The sequence below is a fragment of the Corvus cornix genome, chromosome 3 (genome assembly GCF_000738735.6).
Source record: "Corvus cornix cornix isolate S_Up_H32 chromosome 3, ASM73873v5, whole genome shotgun sequence".
Classification (NCBI taxonomy): Eukaryota; Metazoa; Chordata; class Aves; order Passeriformes; family Corvidae; genus Corvus; species Corvus cornix.
Window position 1 is genome coordinate 33,993,440 of NC_047056.1, and position 16,814 is coordinate 34,010,253.

A 16,814-nucleotide genomic window follows, 5' to 3' on the forward strand; every position below is an offset into this window, starting at 1 on the left:
TTAATGAATTTCCTTCCCTACCCACCAGCTTTTCAATATAGATGTACAGAGCAGAGCTGTGTTCTACTGCTCCCTCCCCCTACCTTTTTCGGTTTTTTCCTCTTAAGTGCCAAGTGCTTTGCTCTACTAAACTATCGTTAATTAGAAGTTGTGGTAACATATTGGTCAGTTCTAGATCTGATTTTTCTCGTGTATTATACAGTGGGAAAACAGTTGGGTTCAACTGACAAGTACAAAATGCCTCTAATGTAATGTATTTGAGTAAAAGGAGTTGGTATCCCACTGCGTAAAAGTAGAGTGGTTATGACATGGGTATGCAAGTTTATACATTTCATGTGAAATAACAACTTTATCTTTTCCCCTACAGGCAGAGTACAACATTTCAAAATGCTGGAGATTATCTGGGTGATGCTAGAGATTACATTTAATGTGATTGTGTCTTCAGACATTCTGCTCCTCCATTTCATGAGCTAAAATATTTTATAAAAATGAAATCAGGTATCTTCATTGATCTTCAAGTTCACTTTGTCCTGTGAATTCAGAGAAGACTTTCTGAAGGAGGAATAGACTCATCACATACGTGGACTTCTGTTGTTGCTCAAGGATACACTTTTTTTTTTTATCATAAAATGCCTCTGCATGAAGATGATTCTTCATTTAAGATATGATCTGTGTAATTAGGTGAATGAGGATACTTTTAATGAATTATCAACATCTATTTCCGTCTGTTTCTCCAGCTTTTGTTTTTTAATAAAAATGAAGGACAAGTATAAAACAGCAGAGCTGATGTGTTTCTGTGAGGCCTTTATGTAAGCCTCTGTGTCTGGATGTGGTGCTAAAGGACAGGCAATCTGCTTTTGATCAGCTGATTGTAACTGCAGAAAGAGAACCTTTAATTTAAAGTAGCTTGCAGCTGTAATTATTTTACTCTTTGGCTTGCACCGAATGAAAGGGAAATTTAAATTTTACTGGTCAGGAGCATTTTACTGAACTAAGAAAGGGAAAACTTACATTATCCTTGTTTTCGTTTCAAACCAAGAACTGGTAACGTATTTTTCTTAGAATTTGACTACTAGGGAGATCTCGGCAGCATAAAGCAAGTCAGATGTCAGCAAACGACTCTTCTCCCCCATCCTTACAGAAGTTTTCCCCACCGACGTGTCATGCTGCTGCACCACAGACCCCAACTTTGTCTTCAAGTCCCCAGTCGGGGCTCTCCAGTCGACTCTCCAATGGCAGTTTCAGTACGCAGAGCCTCACCAACTCCCGAGGCTCCATGCATGGGATCTCATTCCTTCTGCAGATTGGTCTCACTCGAGAGACTGTCACCATTGAAGCTCAGGACCTGTCCCTCTCTGCTGTTAAGGACCTCGTGTGCTCAATAGTTTACCAGAAGGTATGGTATGATGGTGCCATGTTCTGCTGATGGCAGCCATTGTTTGGTAACAGGCTCTTTAGTAATAGCAGCTGAGATATGCCAAGAGTTTGGTACAGTGACAAAGATCTATGTTAGGTATTTGCAGTGTGGCACAAAGAAATTTTGGTAACTCTCAAGGGAGAAACTTTTAATTCAAAAGGATTAAACCCTCTTACTTTCTCGCTTGTGAAAGCTAGTAAAAGAAGATGTAGTTTTACATTTTCTGCAAGAATGACTTTTCACAATATGGACAGATTTTCCCTTTCAGCGGTTGTCTCTGATTCCTTAGGATTTTACTAGCTTATGCTTACTACTTTTGAGGAATATTCTTGGATCTGTATAGCCAGCCATAGTGAAAGGACCAGTTTTAGCTACAGACCTGCATTGCAGGGCTGCAGACGTGGTACGAGCTTTTCTTTTTGTTTCTAGTTAATAATTAAAAATCCCACCATTATTAGACAGCTAATAATGTGCTAGTATTGTTTTTCTGTATACTGAATACATGTGTTGCTCTTATATATCAAGATAATTTGTGTTAAGAGAGGGTTGACCAAGAAATAAAAGAGCCTTAGCGTACTTTTCCACTGTGTCTTGGCTATCCTGTTGCAAATTCTGTCTCTCTAGGGAGGAAATAACACTGATCTTGCTAGTTTTGCTTCCAAATTTTATCTTCATTTAGGTTAGGAAGGTTAGATCCTAGTAAGCAGCCTGAAAAAAAATAAGGAGTATTTAATAAAATAAGAAATAATTGGTCTTTTCCATCAAGGTCAGGTGTGGTGAGGGAATTGAAGGCAAGTATTTTGTAGGGAATTACCTTCATGTCTTTCATTGTTGTAATTGGTATTTATTGTTGGTTAGTTTTATTATTTGATTCTTTTTCACCTGATAGCCTGAAAAAAGTAAGCACATGATATGTTATTTGCATATGCTTGTGTATCTTTTTTCCCATCTCATAACTTACTGCATCTTTCATATTTTTACAAACTAGTTGCCAAGCAAGCCAATTTCATAATAACTTCCAAAATGTAGTTCAGCATGTTAGTTCCCTTCTGAAGAGATGAGTTATTTGGCTCAATTTCTACTTTTCATGTACCATGCATGTTAGGTGTGCCTTTATGCAGCCATTTTAGGGGCTGCTTTTTCTTTCTGTATCGGCTCCTTCTCTTTACATCTACATATTTCCTGTCTTCTATCTTAAAGATGAAAACAAGTACATTCACACTTATTTTTCTTTTTTCCTTTCTGTTTTTTTGGCAGGCTCAGCTAAAAGTTTAGGTTGAGGTCTTCTTATAGCTCAAACATCTTACATGCTGAGCCTAATCTACTGCAAAACTGATGAGGATTTCACAATTAGTTTTCCTTTTTGTCTGGCTTTGCTGCAGCTCTCCTGTAGCTGATGCTACCAGTAAGTGACTGCTCAGTGAAAACATGTTTGCAGGCAGCAAACTGATCAGGAAACAACCTCAAGTGTGGTGGATTCATCTTTCATAAGTAGTTTTGCAGCCAGTACACGAGTGGCAATATTCTCCCTGTACTCTCTATTTGCCAGCAATGTGTCCTGCCTTGACTTTCTTTCCCTTAGATCTGGTGACTGTTGCAAGACTGTTAAATATTCTAGGATTAATATATACCTAATGTAAAAATTGCAAACTGCGCTCTTATCTGTCGTCATGCGAATGGTTGCCTGTTTTTTCCAGTTGAAGGCTTTGAAGCTTACCTGGGGACTTGAACCACCTGCCTGTGTTTGAGGTTACAATTATGGTATCAAAAATGTTGGTTAGGACTCTGCTTTTTTGTGTTTTCTGCTTCAGACGGTGTTCAATGTAGCTTGTTCAGGTTTTGCAGAAGCGTAATTTGAAGCAGCATCAGCAGAACTGAAACTAAAGAGGCATGTGTCCGCAAGGAGAGTGAGATGAGTAATGCAAATATTTGGTGTGTCTCTTAGCTCTATTACAGACGTTCTAAACATCAGGAGATGTTTTTTAAGTGTTCTTCTTCAGTTTTTTTTCAAGTTTAAAGTTAAGCTTAAACTTAACTGTGAGCACTGTGTTAGGGTTATTGTGTATTGGAATGCTTAATAGCCATCTTCAGAAAACCCAAACTTTAGACTTTATGGGGATGCTTCAAAAAAATTTCTTGCTTATGGTCTCCCGTACATTCATGGTCTTCTCTGTTCATTCCTTATCTAGGTTGCTATGTATTAAAGTATCAGACATACAGTTCTCAGGGGCAAGCTGAAGAGGAACCTAAGCATGGGCATATATGGCTGCTGGAACAGAGGGACAGTGTTTAGAAGCAGAAAAAACTCATAGCAGGTAGACAGTGTGTGTCCTTGCACAATGATCAGGTGTTACAGACTCAAGTTCTTAATACTGTTCTGTGTTGGAATACTGTTTCTTCATTCCTCACGAGAGGACATGAAGTAGAACAAAGGGATTACTGATTTAAAACTAGAAACTCACATGTGGTGATGTTCTACTGCCTGCAGACTGAGAATTATGTAGTACAGCATGCTATAAATGCCATATTCTATCTTAGTTAATTTTATTCTCGTTAATAGCTACATATGAAGAACATTTGATTACTGTAGTATTACTTGTGTAGAATCAGTACCTGCAAGATTTCTCGTAACTTTTTCAGTAAGCTTACGAATCTTTGCTTTCATGTTTCTGCAACTTCTCTATCTTTTTTGGTCCACAGACCTGTCCTTCATCGTTTTCACTTTCAGTCATACTCAGCGTTCTCCTTCTTTATATATCTGATGGCTTTGTTACGTTTTGCTCTGAAATAGACCAACTGTTCCCCTACCTTAGAATGTCTGCCTGAAATTCTCATGATCCTTCAACCGTTGCATTCTTTTTGATTGAGAACTGATACAGTATTTACCCATGCAATCTGTTTCTTACTCTTCCCGCCTAGTTTTTCTACTTGACTGAACTCACCCAAAGTCACCATTTAGCAAAATCATAGGGGTATTTCTTATGTCTTGCTGGCTGGATTTGTCTTCTGTATTTTCATCACATTACAAGGATCATATTGCAGTCCATCCATAGTACAAATGGATCTCTACAACTCTTGCAGTAACAACTTGAGCGTAATAAATAAGTAACAGTACTGCAACCAATGTTCTGGGTTTTTCTCCGGGTTAAGCTTGTAATAGTTCATGGTGTATTTTCTTCCTGCTCTGCCTTCTTGTCTTGTCAACTGTTTTCTTCATATGAGCTTAATAATGCAGAGACTTAGCAAGAGTTGAGACATGAGAAGCAAATGTGCTTGTGAGAGGGTGGGAGCTGGGGAGTTACTGGGGGTGCAGAGGTGTTATATGTGGGGCAGATTAGCATTTCCAGTGTGGTAATAGGTTTGTATGCTGGAAAACCTAGCCAAGCAGTAGTCCAAGTATGTCTGTGTTGAGGCATCTGGTGGGGGAAAGATCTCCTGCAACATGTTTGTAGCTGATTGTCTGTGTGATAATGTGATTTGGCACATGATTCTAAAGAGTGGGAGTGAATCGCTGGGTAGGGATGCAGGATAATAGAATGGATGACTTCAGTGAACGAAGAGACTTTCCAATGGTGTTTTGGACCATTAGACTTTGAAAATAACTTCCAGTGGTTTGAAGCATTTGTTTTGAGTTATGATGGGTCATGAGATATTGGACCTTGAAACAATATCCGCCTACACTTTTCCCTCGTGTGAATTTTTGGCGACTAGTCCAGAACTTTGTAAAGTAACTCCTGGAACTTGAAGTAAAGGGATTTTTCAGTTACTGCCAAGATAGAAAGAAGCCTCAGTTGTGTTTCGCTCAGCAATACTGAGTGCTGTATTTTGGTTGAGTTCTTCTGGATCAAAAAGACGATGTAATGCACTGTCAATTAAAGCTAGATATGCTGTAATACTTACAGTATGAGCATGCTAGATAACACCATTGATTTTTCCTCAGTGTTACTGCAATTATGCACTAGTTGTGTTACTTGTGCTAGTACCACCCAAGTATTAAGAATTGCATATATTCTTGATATAAGTTGATGATATTGGTATACCAGAGATTAATTTTGGCACAGTCTAGTGCATACGTAGACTTCCCACAAGTGATTTCCTGTCGCGAGATGCTCTTTTGGAATTGTTAAGACTGGGAACAATCATCTTTTTGCTTTTAGGAAACTTAGTAATACTGGGATTAGCAGTTTATGTGTTCTGAGTAACTGTGCAGATACTTTAGGCTTTTATGCAGGGAAGTAATAGCTGTATAATCCCATAAGATAAAACAGGCTTTAAAAAATTCTGCTTTGAGTTTTGTTTTCAAGTTTACATTATGAGCTCTTAACACTTCAAAGGAACTGGGTACTGTTCTTCCTCACAGCTTCATGTAACTGAGCATAAGGAAAGCTATAAAAGCTGTACTTTGCTGCGGTACAAGAGAGAAGAATTTGGTAGTGTACAACTTGAACATAGTTCAACTATTGAACATAGTTTAAGCTTTGCGTAAAAATTCTGTTAAAAGATACCACTTGAAATAAAACCCCTGTTAATTGATGAGGTTATTCTTGGCTAGCAGTCTGCACATAGCCTTCTGGCCAAGGTGCTAGCAAGGAATGCTGTATTCCCAAATGGACTGGGGAGCGGAAGGGAGAGCAGGGCGCCGCACGCCTGTAAGGAGCCAAGCTGCTTGGTTGGAGCTGATTGCTCCCCCCGTCGAGGCGCGGCCGAGCCTCAGACAGGGCTCTGCTGGGCCACCTGCAGCTCATCAGAGCCGGCCGTGCGGAGGGCAGCCAGCCAGAGCTTCCATGGCTTGGGTGCACAGGGCTGGAGTGGGGGCAGAGGAGAGGAATCTGAGCCGGAGTGTGTGGAAGGGAGTTAGGAGGCAGGCATCTTTCTTTCCAAAAGAGCAGGGTCTGTTCTTTTGGAACTGGGAACTTTTTTTTTTTTTGGCATGGAATTGGGGGAAGTGTGCAAAGAAAGAGCAGGATTTGTTCATCTAACTTGAAAAGTTTTGTTAGGGATGGTTGAATCTGGAGGCTGCTGCAGCTCTGTCCCCATGTGCAGCCACGGACAGCAAGACTGACCACGTATTCCCAATAGGCACTAACATTTGGATACAGGTGTGCAACACAATATATGTGTACACACAGATCCAAACAGCTGAACAGCGTGTCTTGTCTGTAAGCACCAGTGGTGCTGTACCCTTCTTTGGTGGTTCAGGATGGAGGTCTGGTAGTGGGGAAAGTGCAGACACATACCCACTCACCCACCAATAGGAAAAATAGCAACAACAAAAAAAAGTGGATGCCTCCAGCAGCCGGCTTCAAGCACTCTCTTGTAGCAGCTGCTGGATCTTGGTCTTTCCAGGTGCTGACACCTGGATATTCAAGCTCATGATTTCACTTACTCGGCCTCTCCAGTCACTGACATTACAGGGTCCTCTTGCTCTTATTGCTGGCACTCAGACCCCCCATACACACACATGGGCTCAGAATGAGAGAAAATCATTCAGGAAAATAGGTAGAAATTGAACTTAATGAAAACGGCGGACGGGTGGTGCTGATGCGGCACAGGACATGATCAGACAATTGTTCTGACCAACCCCTGTGTACAGGTGACCAGCCTCTTTTATCTTCTTATCCCTCGATTTTTCCCCACGTTTATTCCTCCCTGAATCACCTCTTTTGCCTTTGTTTCCTTCCGTAAACATTCCATAGGTATTGTACCATTCTAATTTCCCAGCATTTTATAATCTGTACCATACCACTGGACACCAAAAGGTGTTCTAGTGTTGACTTAACCTGATCAGTGTATGTGTGGAAACTGGGTCTAAGGATATCCTGGGAGACCCCTGGGAGGGTCTGGGCAGGGGATCCTTTCCCTGGAGTTCTTAATTTGGGTTCCCACCTGCTGTTCTTTCTCTGTGCTCCTCTGGCTTGTGGAGATGGGCCTTCCTTTGAAGGGCCTGGGAGTGCCTGGGCAGGGTGTTGTGTGGGCTGCCCCCACCTGCATTTTTCCTCTGTGCTTCTTTGTGGATGTGTAGACAAGCACCTCATAGTCAGGACAGGTAAAGGAGATACTGCGAGGTTCCTCAGCTACTGCCTGTCTCTCTTACGGATTCAGGAAAACCTCCTAGCAACTGAAGTTCTCTATACCCATGAAAAGGCTATCTCTGTTCTCATGCTTTTAGTTTTTGGAATTACTATTACAGAAATGGAGATCAGGCATGCACAATGCCTAGAAAAATGTGTCCTGGTGAAGTCTTGTCACATACTATAGAAACTGTATACAGAGCCTGTGTTTAGTGAGAGAATTCTTGTACTCCATACTAGTGTAGATTACTCTCTTGTTAGTCCTGGGCTTACGATTCTGCATCTTAGTTTAGAAGCCACTGATAAAGCTCATGCCCGTAAATAGAAGAATTACCTTTTAAGGTTAAATGTTACAGTTACAAAACCACAGACAATCTTTCACAGTCACTTTTATGTGTATGTGTTTTTGTTTTGGAAGAATAGGCAGTAGATCATGTCATGACAATATGAGAAGCATTCATGATACACAGTTTAAAAGGTCAATTTAATTAATGTAGAACCAAATGAGGGTATTGATGTCAACAGTTCTAACAATCTGTAATAGATGATTTTGCTTTTTTAAAAATATTTGTACTCTGTAAAAATTAATTTTGCCTTTGTGTGGAATTTATTTGAAAACCAAAATATTAATTATAGGTATTATAATGTTATTTACAAACTTTGGAATTAATGTTGATGCTGCTTTCTCAGGAATGTAATGTCTCGTATTTTTAATGTTTATACTTGCTGCCACAGAGGACTTGAGTGTTCATCTGTAACCTTAGTTTATTGTGTCAGCTAAAGCTTTTTAGGAACGAAAACTAATGTAGTATGTTTAAAACATTTTTATAAATCCAAGATTTGTACATGAGAATGGGTAAATGGTGCATAGGCAGAATATATTTGGTTGTAGCAATTAAGATAAGTGCTGCTTGGCAGGTGATTATGTGACCTCTGGTTACTGAGGTGGGGGATTATGTGTAGGGATGTTCTGGCAGCTGCATGACAGGGTTATGGTCTTAAAGAGTGGAAAAAAACCTAAAAGAGAAACAAAGACATATCTTTATCAAAAGAAGGAGACTCAAACCTGTGGAATATGTTAGAGGCTTCCTTAAAATCTGTGGCTCATAGGTGGTTCTGTGAACTTAATACAAAGAGACAATAGTTCACGTGGTTCCCTGAGTCATGAGTTGTCCCTCCTGGCAGCTGAAATTAATATTGGTGTTAATAAAAAGTGTCATGTGTGTCTGCAGGCAGATATATACTGTTTTAATGTTGATTTTATATCCCTTTTGTTAGAATTAAGTTCTTCAGCAGTATAATGCAATTGATAGAAGTTATCTTAACAGTGTATCAGGGATTAAAACCTCACAGCACTTATTTTAATAATGTAAATATATCTTGTTTTCTTGTCAGTCAAAGCACAGTGGGATTTTGGGTTGGAGCTTAAAGTAGGTTTATGATGTGTTTCAGGTATGAAGAAATGTCAGTTCCCTTGGAAGAATTACTAGTGTGCTGTATCTTTGCATGTTCTGAGTATAAAGTCAAGTCCTGTCCATACTTGCAGAGATACTGAGACACATATTTGGGCAGAACAGCTAATTCTCAAGCTTTATATTTTCTTTCTTATTACAAGTTATCTTTGGGCAACTGGAAAAATGCAATTTTCAGAACATTCATGGATATTTGCTATTTAGCAAGATGAATCGGCAGATGAGTATACTGAAATATAGTATAAGACAGGAATTCTTGAATTCTTCCAGATGATTTAAGGGATCTTAAGCAATAGCATTTTATTGTATAAAGGTTTAAGCAATATCTGGTTTAGGGGAATATGATGCTACTGTAATCTCTGTACCATCATGGCTACTGTACAGAGTACAAGAGAGTTTCAAATTTATGTAGGAAGCCTGGGAGTGAGTTGAGAGCCAGAGGAAGCAGCCGGCTGCTTTGGCATCAGCCCAGTAAATCAGTTTCTTGCTGTGGACTAAGTATCTACATGCCAATATAAATTTGTCAGCTCTGTCTTTTGCTTTTGCAAAGGCTAAATTGCACAAATTCTGCCTCTCCTTTTGACTGTCCAAGGTAGATAGCATGCTTTGTGGAGCATGGACTTTTTCAGTATTATGTGTCATGTAATTGTGTAGTGTGTACACACCAAAACAGAGAAGACCAACTTGATATTTCAGATAAAATTGCTGCTGAAAAGAGGACATGATTTTTTCTCTGAATGGGAAGAGAGTGTGAAAATGGGCATGATGGATACCTTCATTATGTTTTTGATTTGGTAGAACAAATCTTTGATTATTTTAGTTAGGAAAAATTAATATACCACAAGCTTCATGCAGTTTAGATACTTACTGACTGTGTAACATGTAAATTACTAAGCTGTTATTTCATTAATTAAAAGTTTCTTCTGAGCTTTTCCATATTTTTTCCCACATTCTTCCTGTTTTCTTTGCGTGTGTGTTCCCACCTCAAGTTTGAATTCTGGTTTAAACCAAAAGGTCAAAGGAGCCACTTGAGTGCTACTCATTCCTCTCCAGGGTCTGTTGCTGCTCTTTTTCCCCATGAACTGTTTACTTTTAAGCTTTTCATTCTAAGAAGTTTTCATTTTAAGAAGTTTTACTCATACTTAACAGTGTTTTGAGGAGTAGGGAAAATACAGAATGAGAAAGCTTTTTTCAGTGAAATGTCATGGAAAAACAGCAGGCTATTTAGTGTATCTGTTTCCTGTATGGATTTTCAGTATTATATTCTGTGTCCTTGTGGGGATTTAAGTTTTCCTTTTCACAGAATCACAGAAAATGGTTAAGGTTGGAAGGGATCACCGGAGGTCATAGAGTCCAACTTGCCTGCTCAAGCAGTGTCCTCTGGAGCATGTTACTCAGGATTTCTCGTATCTGTAGATCTAAACTGTTGTAGAACAGTGGCATGGAGCCTCTTAACTGGCTTGCTCCTCAAGAAAAATGTGGCAGGTGTTGCTGGAGTGTCTCAAGCTAAATACCTGCCTGACTAGAATACCTGAGAAGTAAGGGTTATAGGTGCTGGTATCCAAGTCAAAGGCCTGTATTGGCTTTCACTTGCCAGACTGATTATGCAGGTCTGAGAGATTAAAAACCCAAAGAAACAAAAATCTTAACAGTTTTTTTTTTCACCTTTAAAAAAAAAGTAGAAATTTTCAGAAAATGCTTTGTTTCCTCAAAAATAGGCAGATTAATTTTGTTACCATGAAACATTTACAACACTTGAGTTCTGTAGCTGTTATTAAAATCATTGATGTATAGGATTATCAAATAGCATGTATTAATTTAGAGTTTGATGTCTGTTGCAGTTCCCAGAGTGTGGTTTCTTTGGCATGTATGACAAAATTCTCCTGTTCCGTCATGACCTGAACTCAGATAATATTTTGCAACGAATTACATCAGCAGAAGAGATACACGAGGGAGATCTTGTTGAGGTTGTACTCTCTGGTAGGTATTATTGTAACAGTGGAACAACTCTTTATTCAGTAGATTAAAAGAAAATAGGACTTCATGGAGCATTATTTTCATGCCTGCCTTGAGCTTTTTCACTTCAATCTCATATACTTTGGGGTAGAGGATTTCAAGAAAATCCAGGTGTCATTGATGCTTCAGTACTCACTTTTGTTATTTTTTCATTTTTCTGTTTTAATCTTCTTCAGGTTTATTATGATAAACAAATCTGCATTATACAAATGAAAACTTATAAGTATAATAATATCAGTTTTTAATTTTTATAATTGTTTAAGATGAAATGCAGGTAGGATTCAGAATTTGTTCTTCCAACTGTTGTGGGTTTTCTTTTGCTTTTATCTGTCTTTTTGTTCTGTAGCTTTTGCTATTGGTGGCTTATGCTGTCATAAGACTTTCAAAATGTAGTTGCTGAATCATGCCTATAAAAACAGACTCTTAAAGGTTATCGAAGTTCTTAAAAATGATTTCTTTACACAATATAGTCCTTAGAGTGGTGGTTATTAACCAATAACGAGGACAAAATAACTCCAGCCCTGATTGTCATTGTATGTGTTTAATCATTATTTTGTCAAATTCAATCAAAAGTCAGCTGTAGTTAAACTATAAATTAAAGCTGGACTAGTATTGAGCAGTTTTTTAAGTCTTTGAGGGTAAAGTGACAAACTGAGGCTACGTTTTAGGAAGAGAGACCCTTGACTGTCATGGGCTTAGATTTGTAAACTTGATCAGTAAAGTATGAATTTGATAGCTGTAAGGCTGAGTCCTTGGCTGCATTTCAGGGTGCGTCCAGGATGTTCAGTAATTGATCATCTTAGTTCGAGCTTTTCATTGCTTCTGGTGAATTGCATATTTGGAAAATTTGTTGTGTCTGTTGGCAATCTCTGACAGTTTCCTTAGATAGACAGACCACCAGAAACTGAGGCGTTTTGGAGACATGTCAGTGTCTTTCAGTAGGTTTTTAAAAATAAGAATCTGAATAGGAAGAGTTAGTACATATTTGGTCAAAAAATAGTAGCTGTCAGGGCAAGATAATGATGTAAAATACCTTTTTTTTTTTTTTTCCTGCCTTCAAAGAAACAGGACAAAAATAATTTAAATATATCTGTGCTTGTTTAAGGAAAAGAATATTTCAATTTTCTGTGAAAACTTTATCCACAGTATCACAGTTTTGATACACCAAGAGTTTAATCTAATAAACTTTTACAGTAAAAGTCCTTTAGAAGATAAAAATCTAACTTATAGAGCTGTCTTTTTTTAGAAAATTTTGTAGGTTACAAAACAGCTTGAAAATTAAGTTGCTCTTTCAAAGCTTTATTGTTGCTTTTAGCAAGGCTTATTGTACCTGCCTTCAACTTAGTGAGGTTTTCAACAGTGTGATTCATACTACTGATTAGTTGTGGCCATTAGCCTACAGAGTCCAATGCATATTTTTCCTCAATAAAAATGTTTACTGAAAACCATGTAGTCTTCTAAATGAATATTTAAATGATATACACTAAAATGATGTTTTCTAAACAGCTTGTTAGCATTCTTTGAATTAGCCATTTTTAAAACATGTTCTTTTCATAAATCTTTGTTGATCCTGTGGCAAGAACCATAACTTACTGCAATTTTTTAAAAGCTTTGGCTACAGTCGAAGATTTCCAGATTCGTCCTCATGCACTTTATGTGCATTCCTACAAGGCTCCTACTTTTTGTGACTACTGTGGAGAGATGCTTTGGGGTTTGGTACGACAAGGATTAAAATGTGAAGGTAAGTCTATGATGTTTAATGTATTTGTGTGTGTGTATAGCTATATAAGATGAGGAAGAAGAAATTGTATCGTGTTTGGTATGTTAGCAAGTAAGTGCTAAATGTAGTATTTCATAGTTGGAAGGGTTTGTGCATTGAAAACCCGAGTTCTGATCTTGGCATTAATGCAAACCGTGTGTGACCTTGGACTAATGACTTAAGAAGTGTTGTTGTTTCCCACTTCGAAAAAAAATAGCTAGCTTACAACCTTGTGTTCTTTGCACAAGCAACTCATAGTTTGGAGACACTCCCAAAGGGGAATCCCTTTCCTTATGGCTTTCATCCAGCTGGCTGTGGAGCACTCTGCAGCCTGCTGTCAGGTACTGACGCTGCCTTCTCACTGAATTCTTCTTGTGCTTCAAAGTGAGGGAGTGATGAAAGCCTCCTGATGGTGGGAGATCAGCTGCTTCCAAGTCTTGGGCCTTGTTGCTAGAACTGGGCTTACTGGAGAAAAAGCTGTTTCTGTGAATCACATCAAGAACACTAAAATAAGAGAATTTGGCACAACAGTCTGTTTCTGCCTTTGCCATTTTCCTGGATCATCTTTTCAAAACTGCTTTATCAAAATATTAGTACTCTTTTTGTTACTTTGAATGTTGGGAGCTTTTTTGAATTAAACAAACTACTCTTCCAGGTTGTGGGTTAAACTACCATAAGCGATGTGCCTTCAAGATTCCAAATAACTGCAGTGGAGTGAGAAAGAGGCGCCTGTCTAACGTGTCCTTACCAGGAGCAGGGCTTTCAGTTCCAAGACCAGCACAAGCTGAACACACATCCTCTGCCTCTGAAGAAGTATGTAATGTGAAAGGAGAAACAATTTCTGTTTATAAATTCTTTAACCTCTGGGGAACTAAATAGTGTTTTAAGTGGCTCAAGATGAGTATGTAGGAGTCAAGCTTAACCATTATGATTGGTTTTAGTGAATTTTAAAATCTGATGATTCTTAGACTGTGACACCTACTGCTTATTATTATTGTGAAAGATGAAACAGGAAATAAATTATAAATTTTATATATAATTTTGTTATTAACTTTTCACTCATGGTTATATGAATGAACTCTTGGCTTCAGAATAATGAAACATCTTGCCTTCTTAGTAATACAGATTCATTCTGTAATTGTTGTATTAGCATAGAATAATTACTTGGCCAAAGCAGTACAAATTGTAAGCTTTTATGCTGGGGAAGAGTGTTCCTGATCTGCTGTTAAGCTTTTCACAAAGTTAATCCAAAAAAACCCAAACCCTGTCAAGGAGTGTGTAGGGGGTACAGGGCTTACAGTAAAAACCGACATCCACAGTAGTTCCTTGTTATGATGATTGCTGAGAGGTTGTCAGTTATCTAACAAATATCAATTATCAAGTATATCCCAAGTATATTGGGATCATAAGACAGAACAGGCAGTGATTAGATCCATTTGTTTGTGCCTTAGTCTTTTCTAATTATCTGTTACTTTACACTACAACTATTACCACAGTTTAAAATGCAAATCGTATAGTCTAGTTCAAGAATGTAATTTTTTTAGCTAGAAGCTATAAAAGCCTAGTCTTGAGTAATGAAAAATATTTATTTTGATGTTTGACTACTGGTAAGATCTATTCGGTGAACATAGAATTGTAACCATTTATCACAGATTAACTTTATGATTTCTATGTGCATGTTTAGTACCTTTTGATACCTCTTTGTTTTACTCAATGCCTTTTCTGTTTTAATTGCTAAAGTTTTTCTTCTAACTTAATTTCAAAGAATTTTTTTGAGGGGGATTAATTTTCAAAATAATTTTTTGATTTTCTAAATATTTTTGCCTAATTTTGTAAGCTATCCAGGCATGCCATACCTCGCTTTTAAAAACTGATAGTTTGAGGTAGTGATTGGAATTTGGTTTGCCTACGTCCAGTGGTTTCCATTTTACCCTCTCTATGGAGGTCTGTATGTGCTGTCTGAACCTTGTCAGGTTACTTAAAAAATAAATGTCTTGAGTGAATTTTTAGCATTTTATCATCTGTGGAAATAAAGATTCATACATAACTTCCAGCTCTCTGTAAGGCTTTTCCATCTTGTGTTTTCATGGTTTTGTTTTGCTCTACCAGAATGTCCTCTTAAAGCTTCTTGGTCAGGTTGCTTTCTTGTCTGGTCACTTTCTCAGCCAACAGCTGCTTTACAGCCCCACTGACTTTTTTTCATCCACCAAGACCTCCAGGTCCTTCCCAGCCGGGCTGATCTTGATCCCCAGCCTGTGCTGATACTGTGGGGTGCCCCATCCCAGGTGCAGCACCAGCACTTGGCCTTGTTGAACCATATAAGTTTTGAATGGACCTAGTTCTCAAGCTTATCCAGGTCCCTCTGGATGGCATCATGTCCCTGCAGTGTGGCAGCTGCACCACTCAGCTGGGTGACATACACAAACTTGCTGAGGGTGCACTTGCTCCCACTGTCTGTCATTGGGGAAGATGTTTGATAGCACCAGTCCCAGTATCAGCCCTGAGGGACACCACTTGTCACTGATGTCTATCAGGACACTGAACCATTGACCACTACTCTCTGAATGTGAGCATCCAACCAATTCCTTATCCTCCTAAAAGTCCAGCCATTGAATCCATCTCTCTACTTTAGAGTGAAGGATATTATGGAGGACCATGTCAAAGGCTTTACAGAATTCCAGATAAATGACATCTGTAGCCCTTTTGTTGTCCACTGATGGAGTCACTCCATCATACAAGGCCACTGGCTGTCCTGAATCACCTCCCTGTCCTTCATGTGCTTTAGCACAGCTTCTAGTAGGATCTCTGTGATCTTCCCAGGCACAGAGGGGAGGCTGACAGGTCAGTAGCTCCCAGGGTTGTCCATTCTATCCTTTTTAAAAACGATGCAGTGTTTGCCTTTTTCCAGTTACATGGTATTTCACCTGACTGCTGTGACTTTTCAAAGCACTCATGGCAGTAAAACTGTTCTGGTGCAAATTATGTATTCCTTCTTTATTCCAGCGTTGCTGCCCAGAACCTAGTAAGAGGATTCCCTCTTGGAGTGGCCGCCCCATCTGGATGGATAAGATGGTGCTTTGCAGAGTGAAGGTCCCACACACCTTTGCTGTTCACTCTTACACTCGTCCCACCATCTGCCAGTATTGCAAACGGCTGCTTAAGGGCCTTTTTCGCCAAGGAATGCAGTGTAAAGGTAAACATTTAATTTTCTGTTGTAGCAGTACATTTTAGTAAAGGTCTTGTATTTAGAACTGATTGCAACTTAGGTGGCTGTATACTGCAGAATAGGGCAGTGTAATTTTTGAAAAATTCCATAATTTTCAGAAGTTCACAGCAGCCATCATTTTCATTGTAGTGGGCTGTGCATTGCACATTTTTCTGAAAAATAAGATTTAATTGTGTAGATGGAGGACACTGTAATTCTAGAAGGATAATTATGAATTAATAAAAATGGGAAATATTTCCTTTTGTTCAATATCTAACCACTAAAGAATCTGTGCATTTTCATTGTGTTATTCTAGTACAGGATATTGGTTATTACCTTTTGGAGATATTTTATACAGCTAGGTGCCTGTGCTGAACTTGCATGGTTTTTATGTAGAATATGTTAACATGCATGGCTTCAGTTCTCAGACTCCTCTGTGTGGTTCCTAGGGCATAATTATTGTGATCTCCTTCTGGCTTTTTATTGCCAGTTAGTGCAGATCTGTCAGCTTTGTTGCAGGAAACAAAAGTCTAGTGATGAACCATGAACATTAATATGGAAAGGAGTTTCCATTTCTCTCATGTGAGTTTGTCAAACAGGAGTATCAAAGGTCAGCTTTTTGAGAGAGGTCGCTTAATACATTTTCAGTTTGTTTTATTAGAGGAGAGAAAAAATTGTAAGCTTACATCTGTGTTAACTTTTTTTGACTAGTAATGCTGCTCTCTCATGTTAGTAAGGAAGTAATTTTATCTTTCATTTCTGTTGTTATTTGCAGTCTCTGTAGTCTGTTTGAAGTCTGCATCCTGAACTGGTTTTGATATTTTTTCCAGTCAGTGTGTCTCTTGGATACACATGATACAAAAATAATGAAGCC

The 16,814-nt window shown here is 38.5% G+C and overlaps 1 protein-coding gene across 4 annotated transcripts in view; it reads left to right on the forward strand.

Moving 5' to 3' along the window:
- Positions 1-16,814, forward strand: part of PRKD3 (protein kinase D3) — a 43,751-nt gene that overhangs the window by 2,871 nt on the left and 24,066 nt on the right. For all 4 annotated transcript variants that reach the window (XM_039570099.1, XM_039570097.1, XM_039570098.1 and 1 more), the window contains exons 2-6: positions 368-1,396; positions 10,802-10,940; positions 12,586-12,717; positions 13,391-13,548; positions 15,739-15,928. In XM_039570099.1, the coding sequence (XP_039426033.1) occupies positions 1,106-1,396; positions 10,802-10,940; positions 12,586-12,717; positions 13,391-13,548; positions 15,739-15,928 (910 nt within the window). In that variant the 5' untranslated portion in view covers positions 368-1,105. The remainder of the gene's footprint in view (positions 1-367; positions 1,397-10,801; positions 10,941-12,585; positions 12,718-13,390; positions 13,549-15,738; positions 15,929-16,814) is intronic.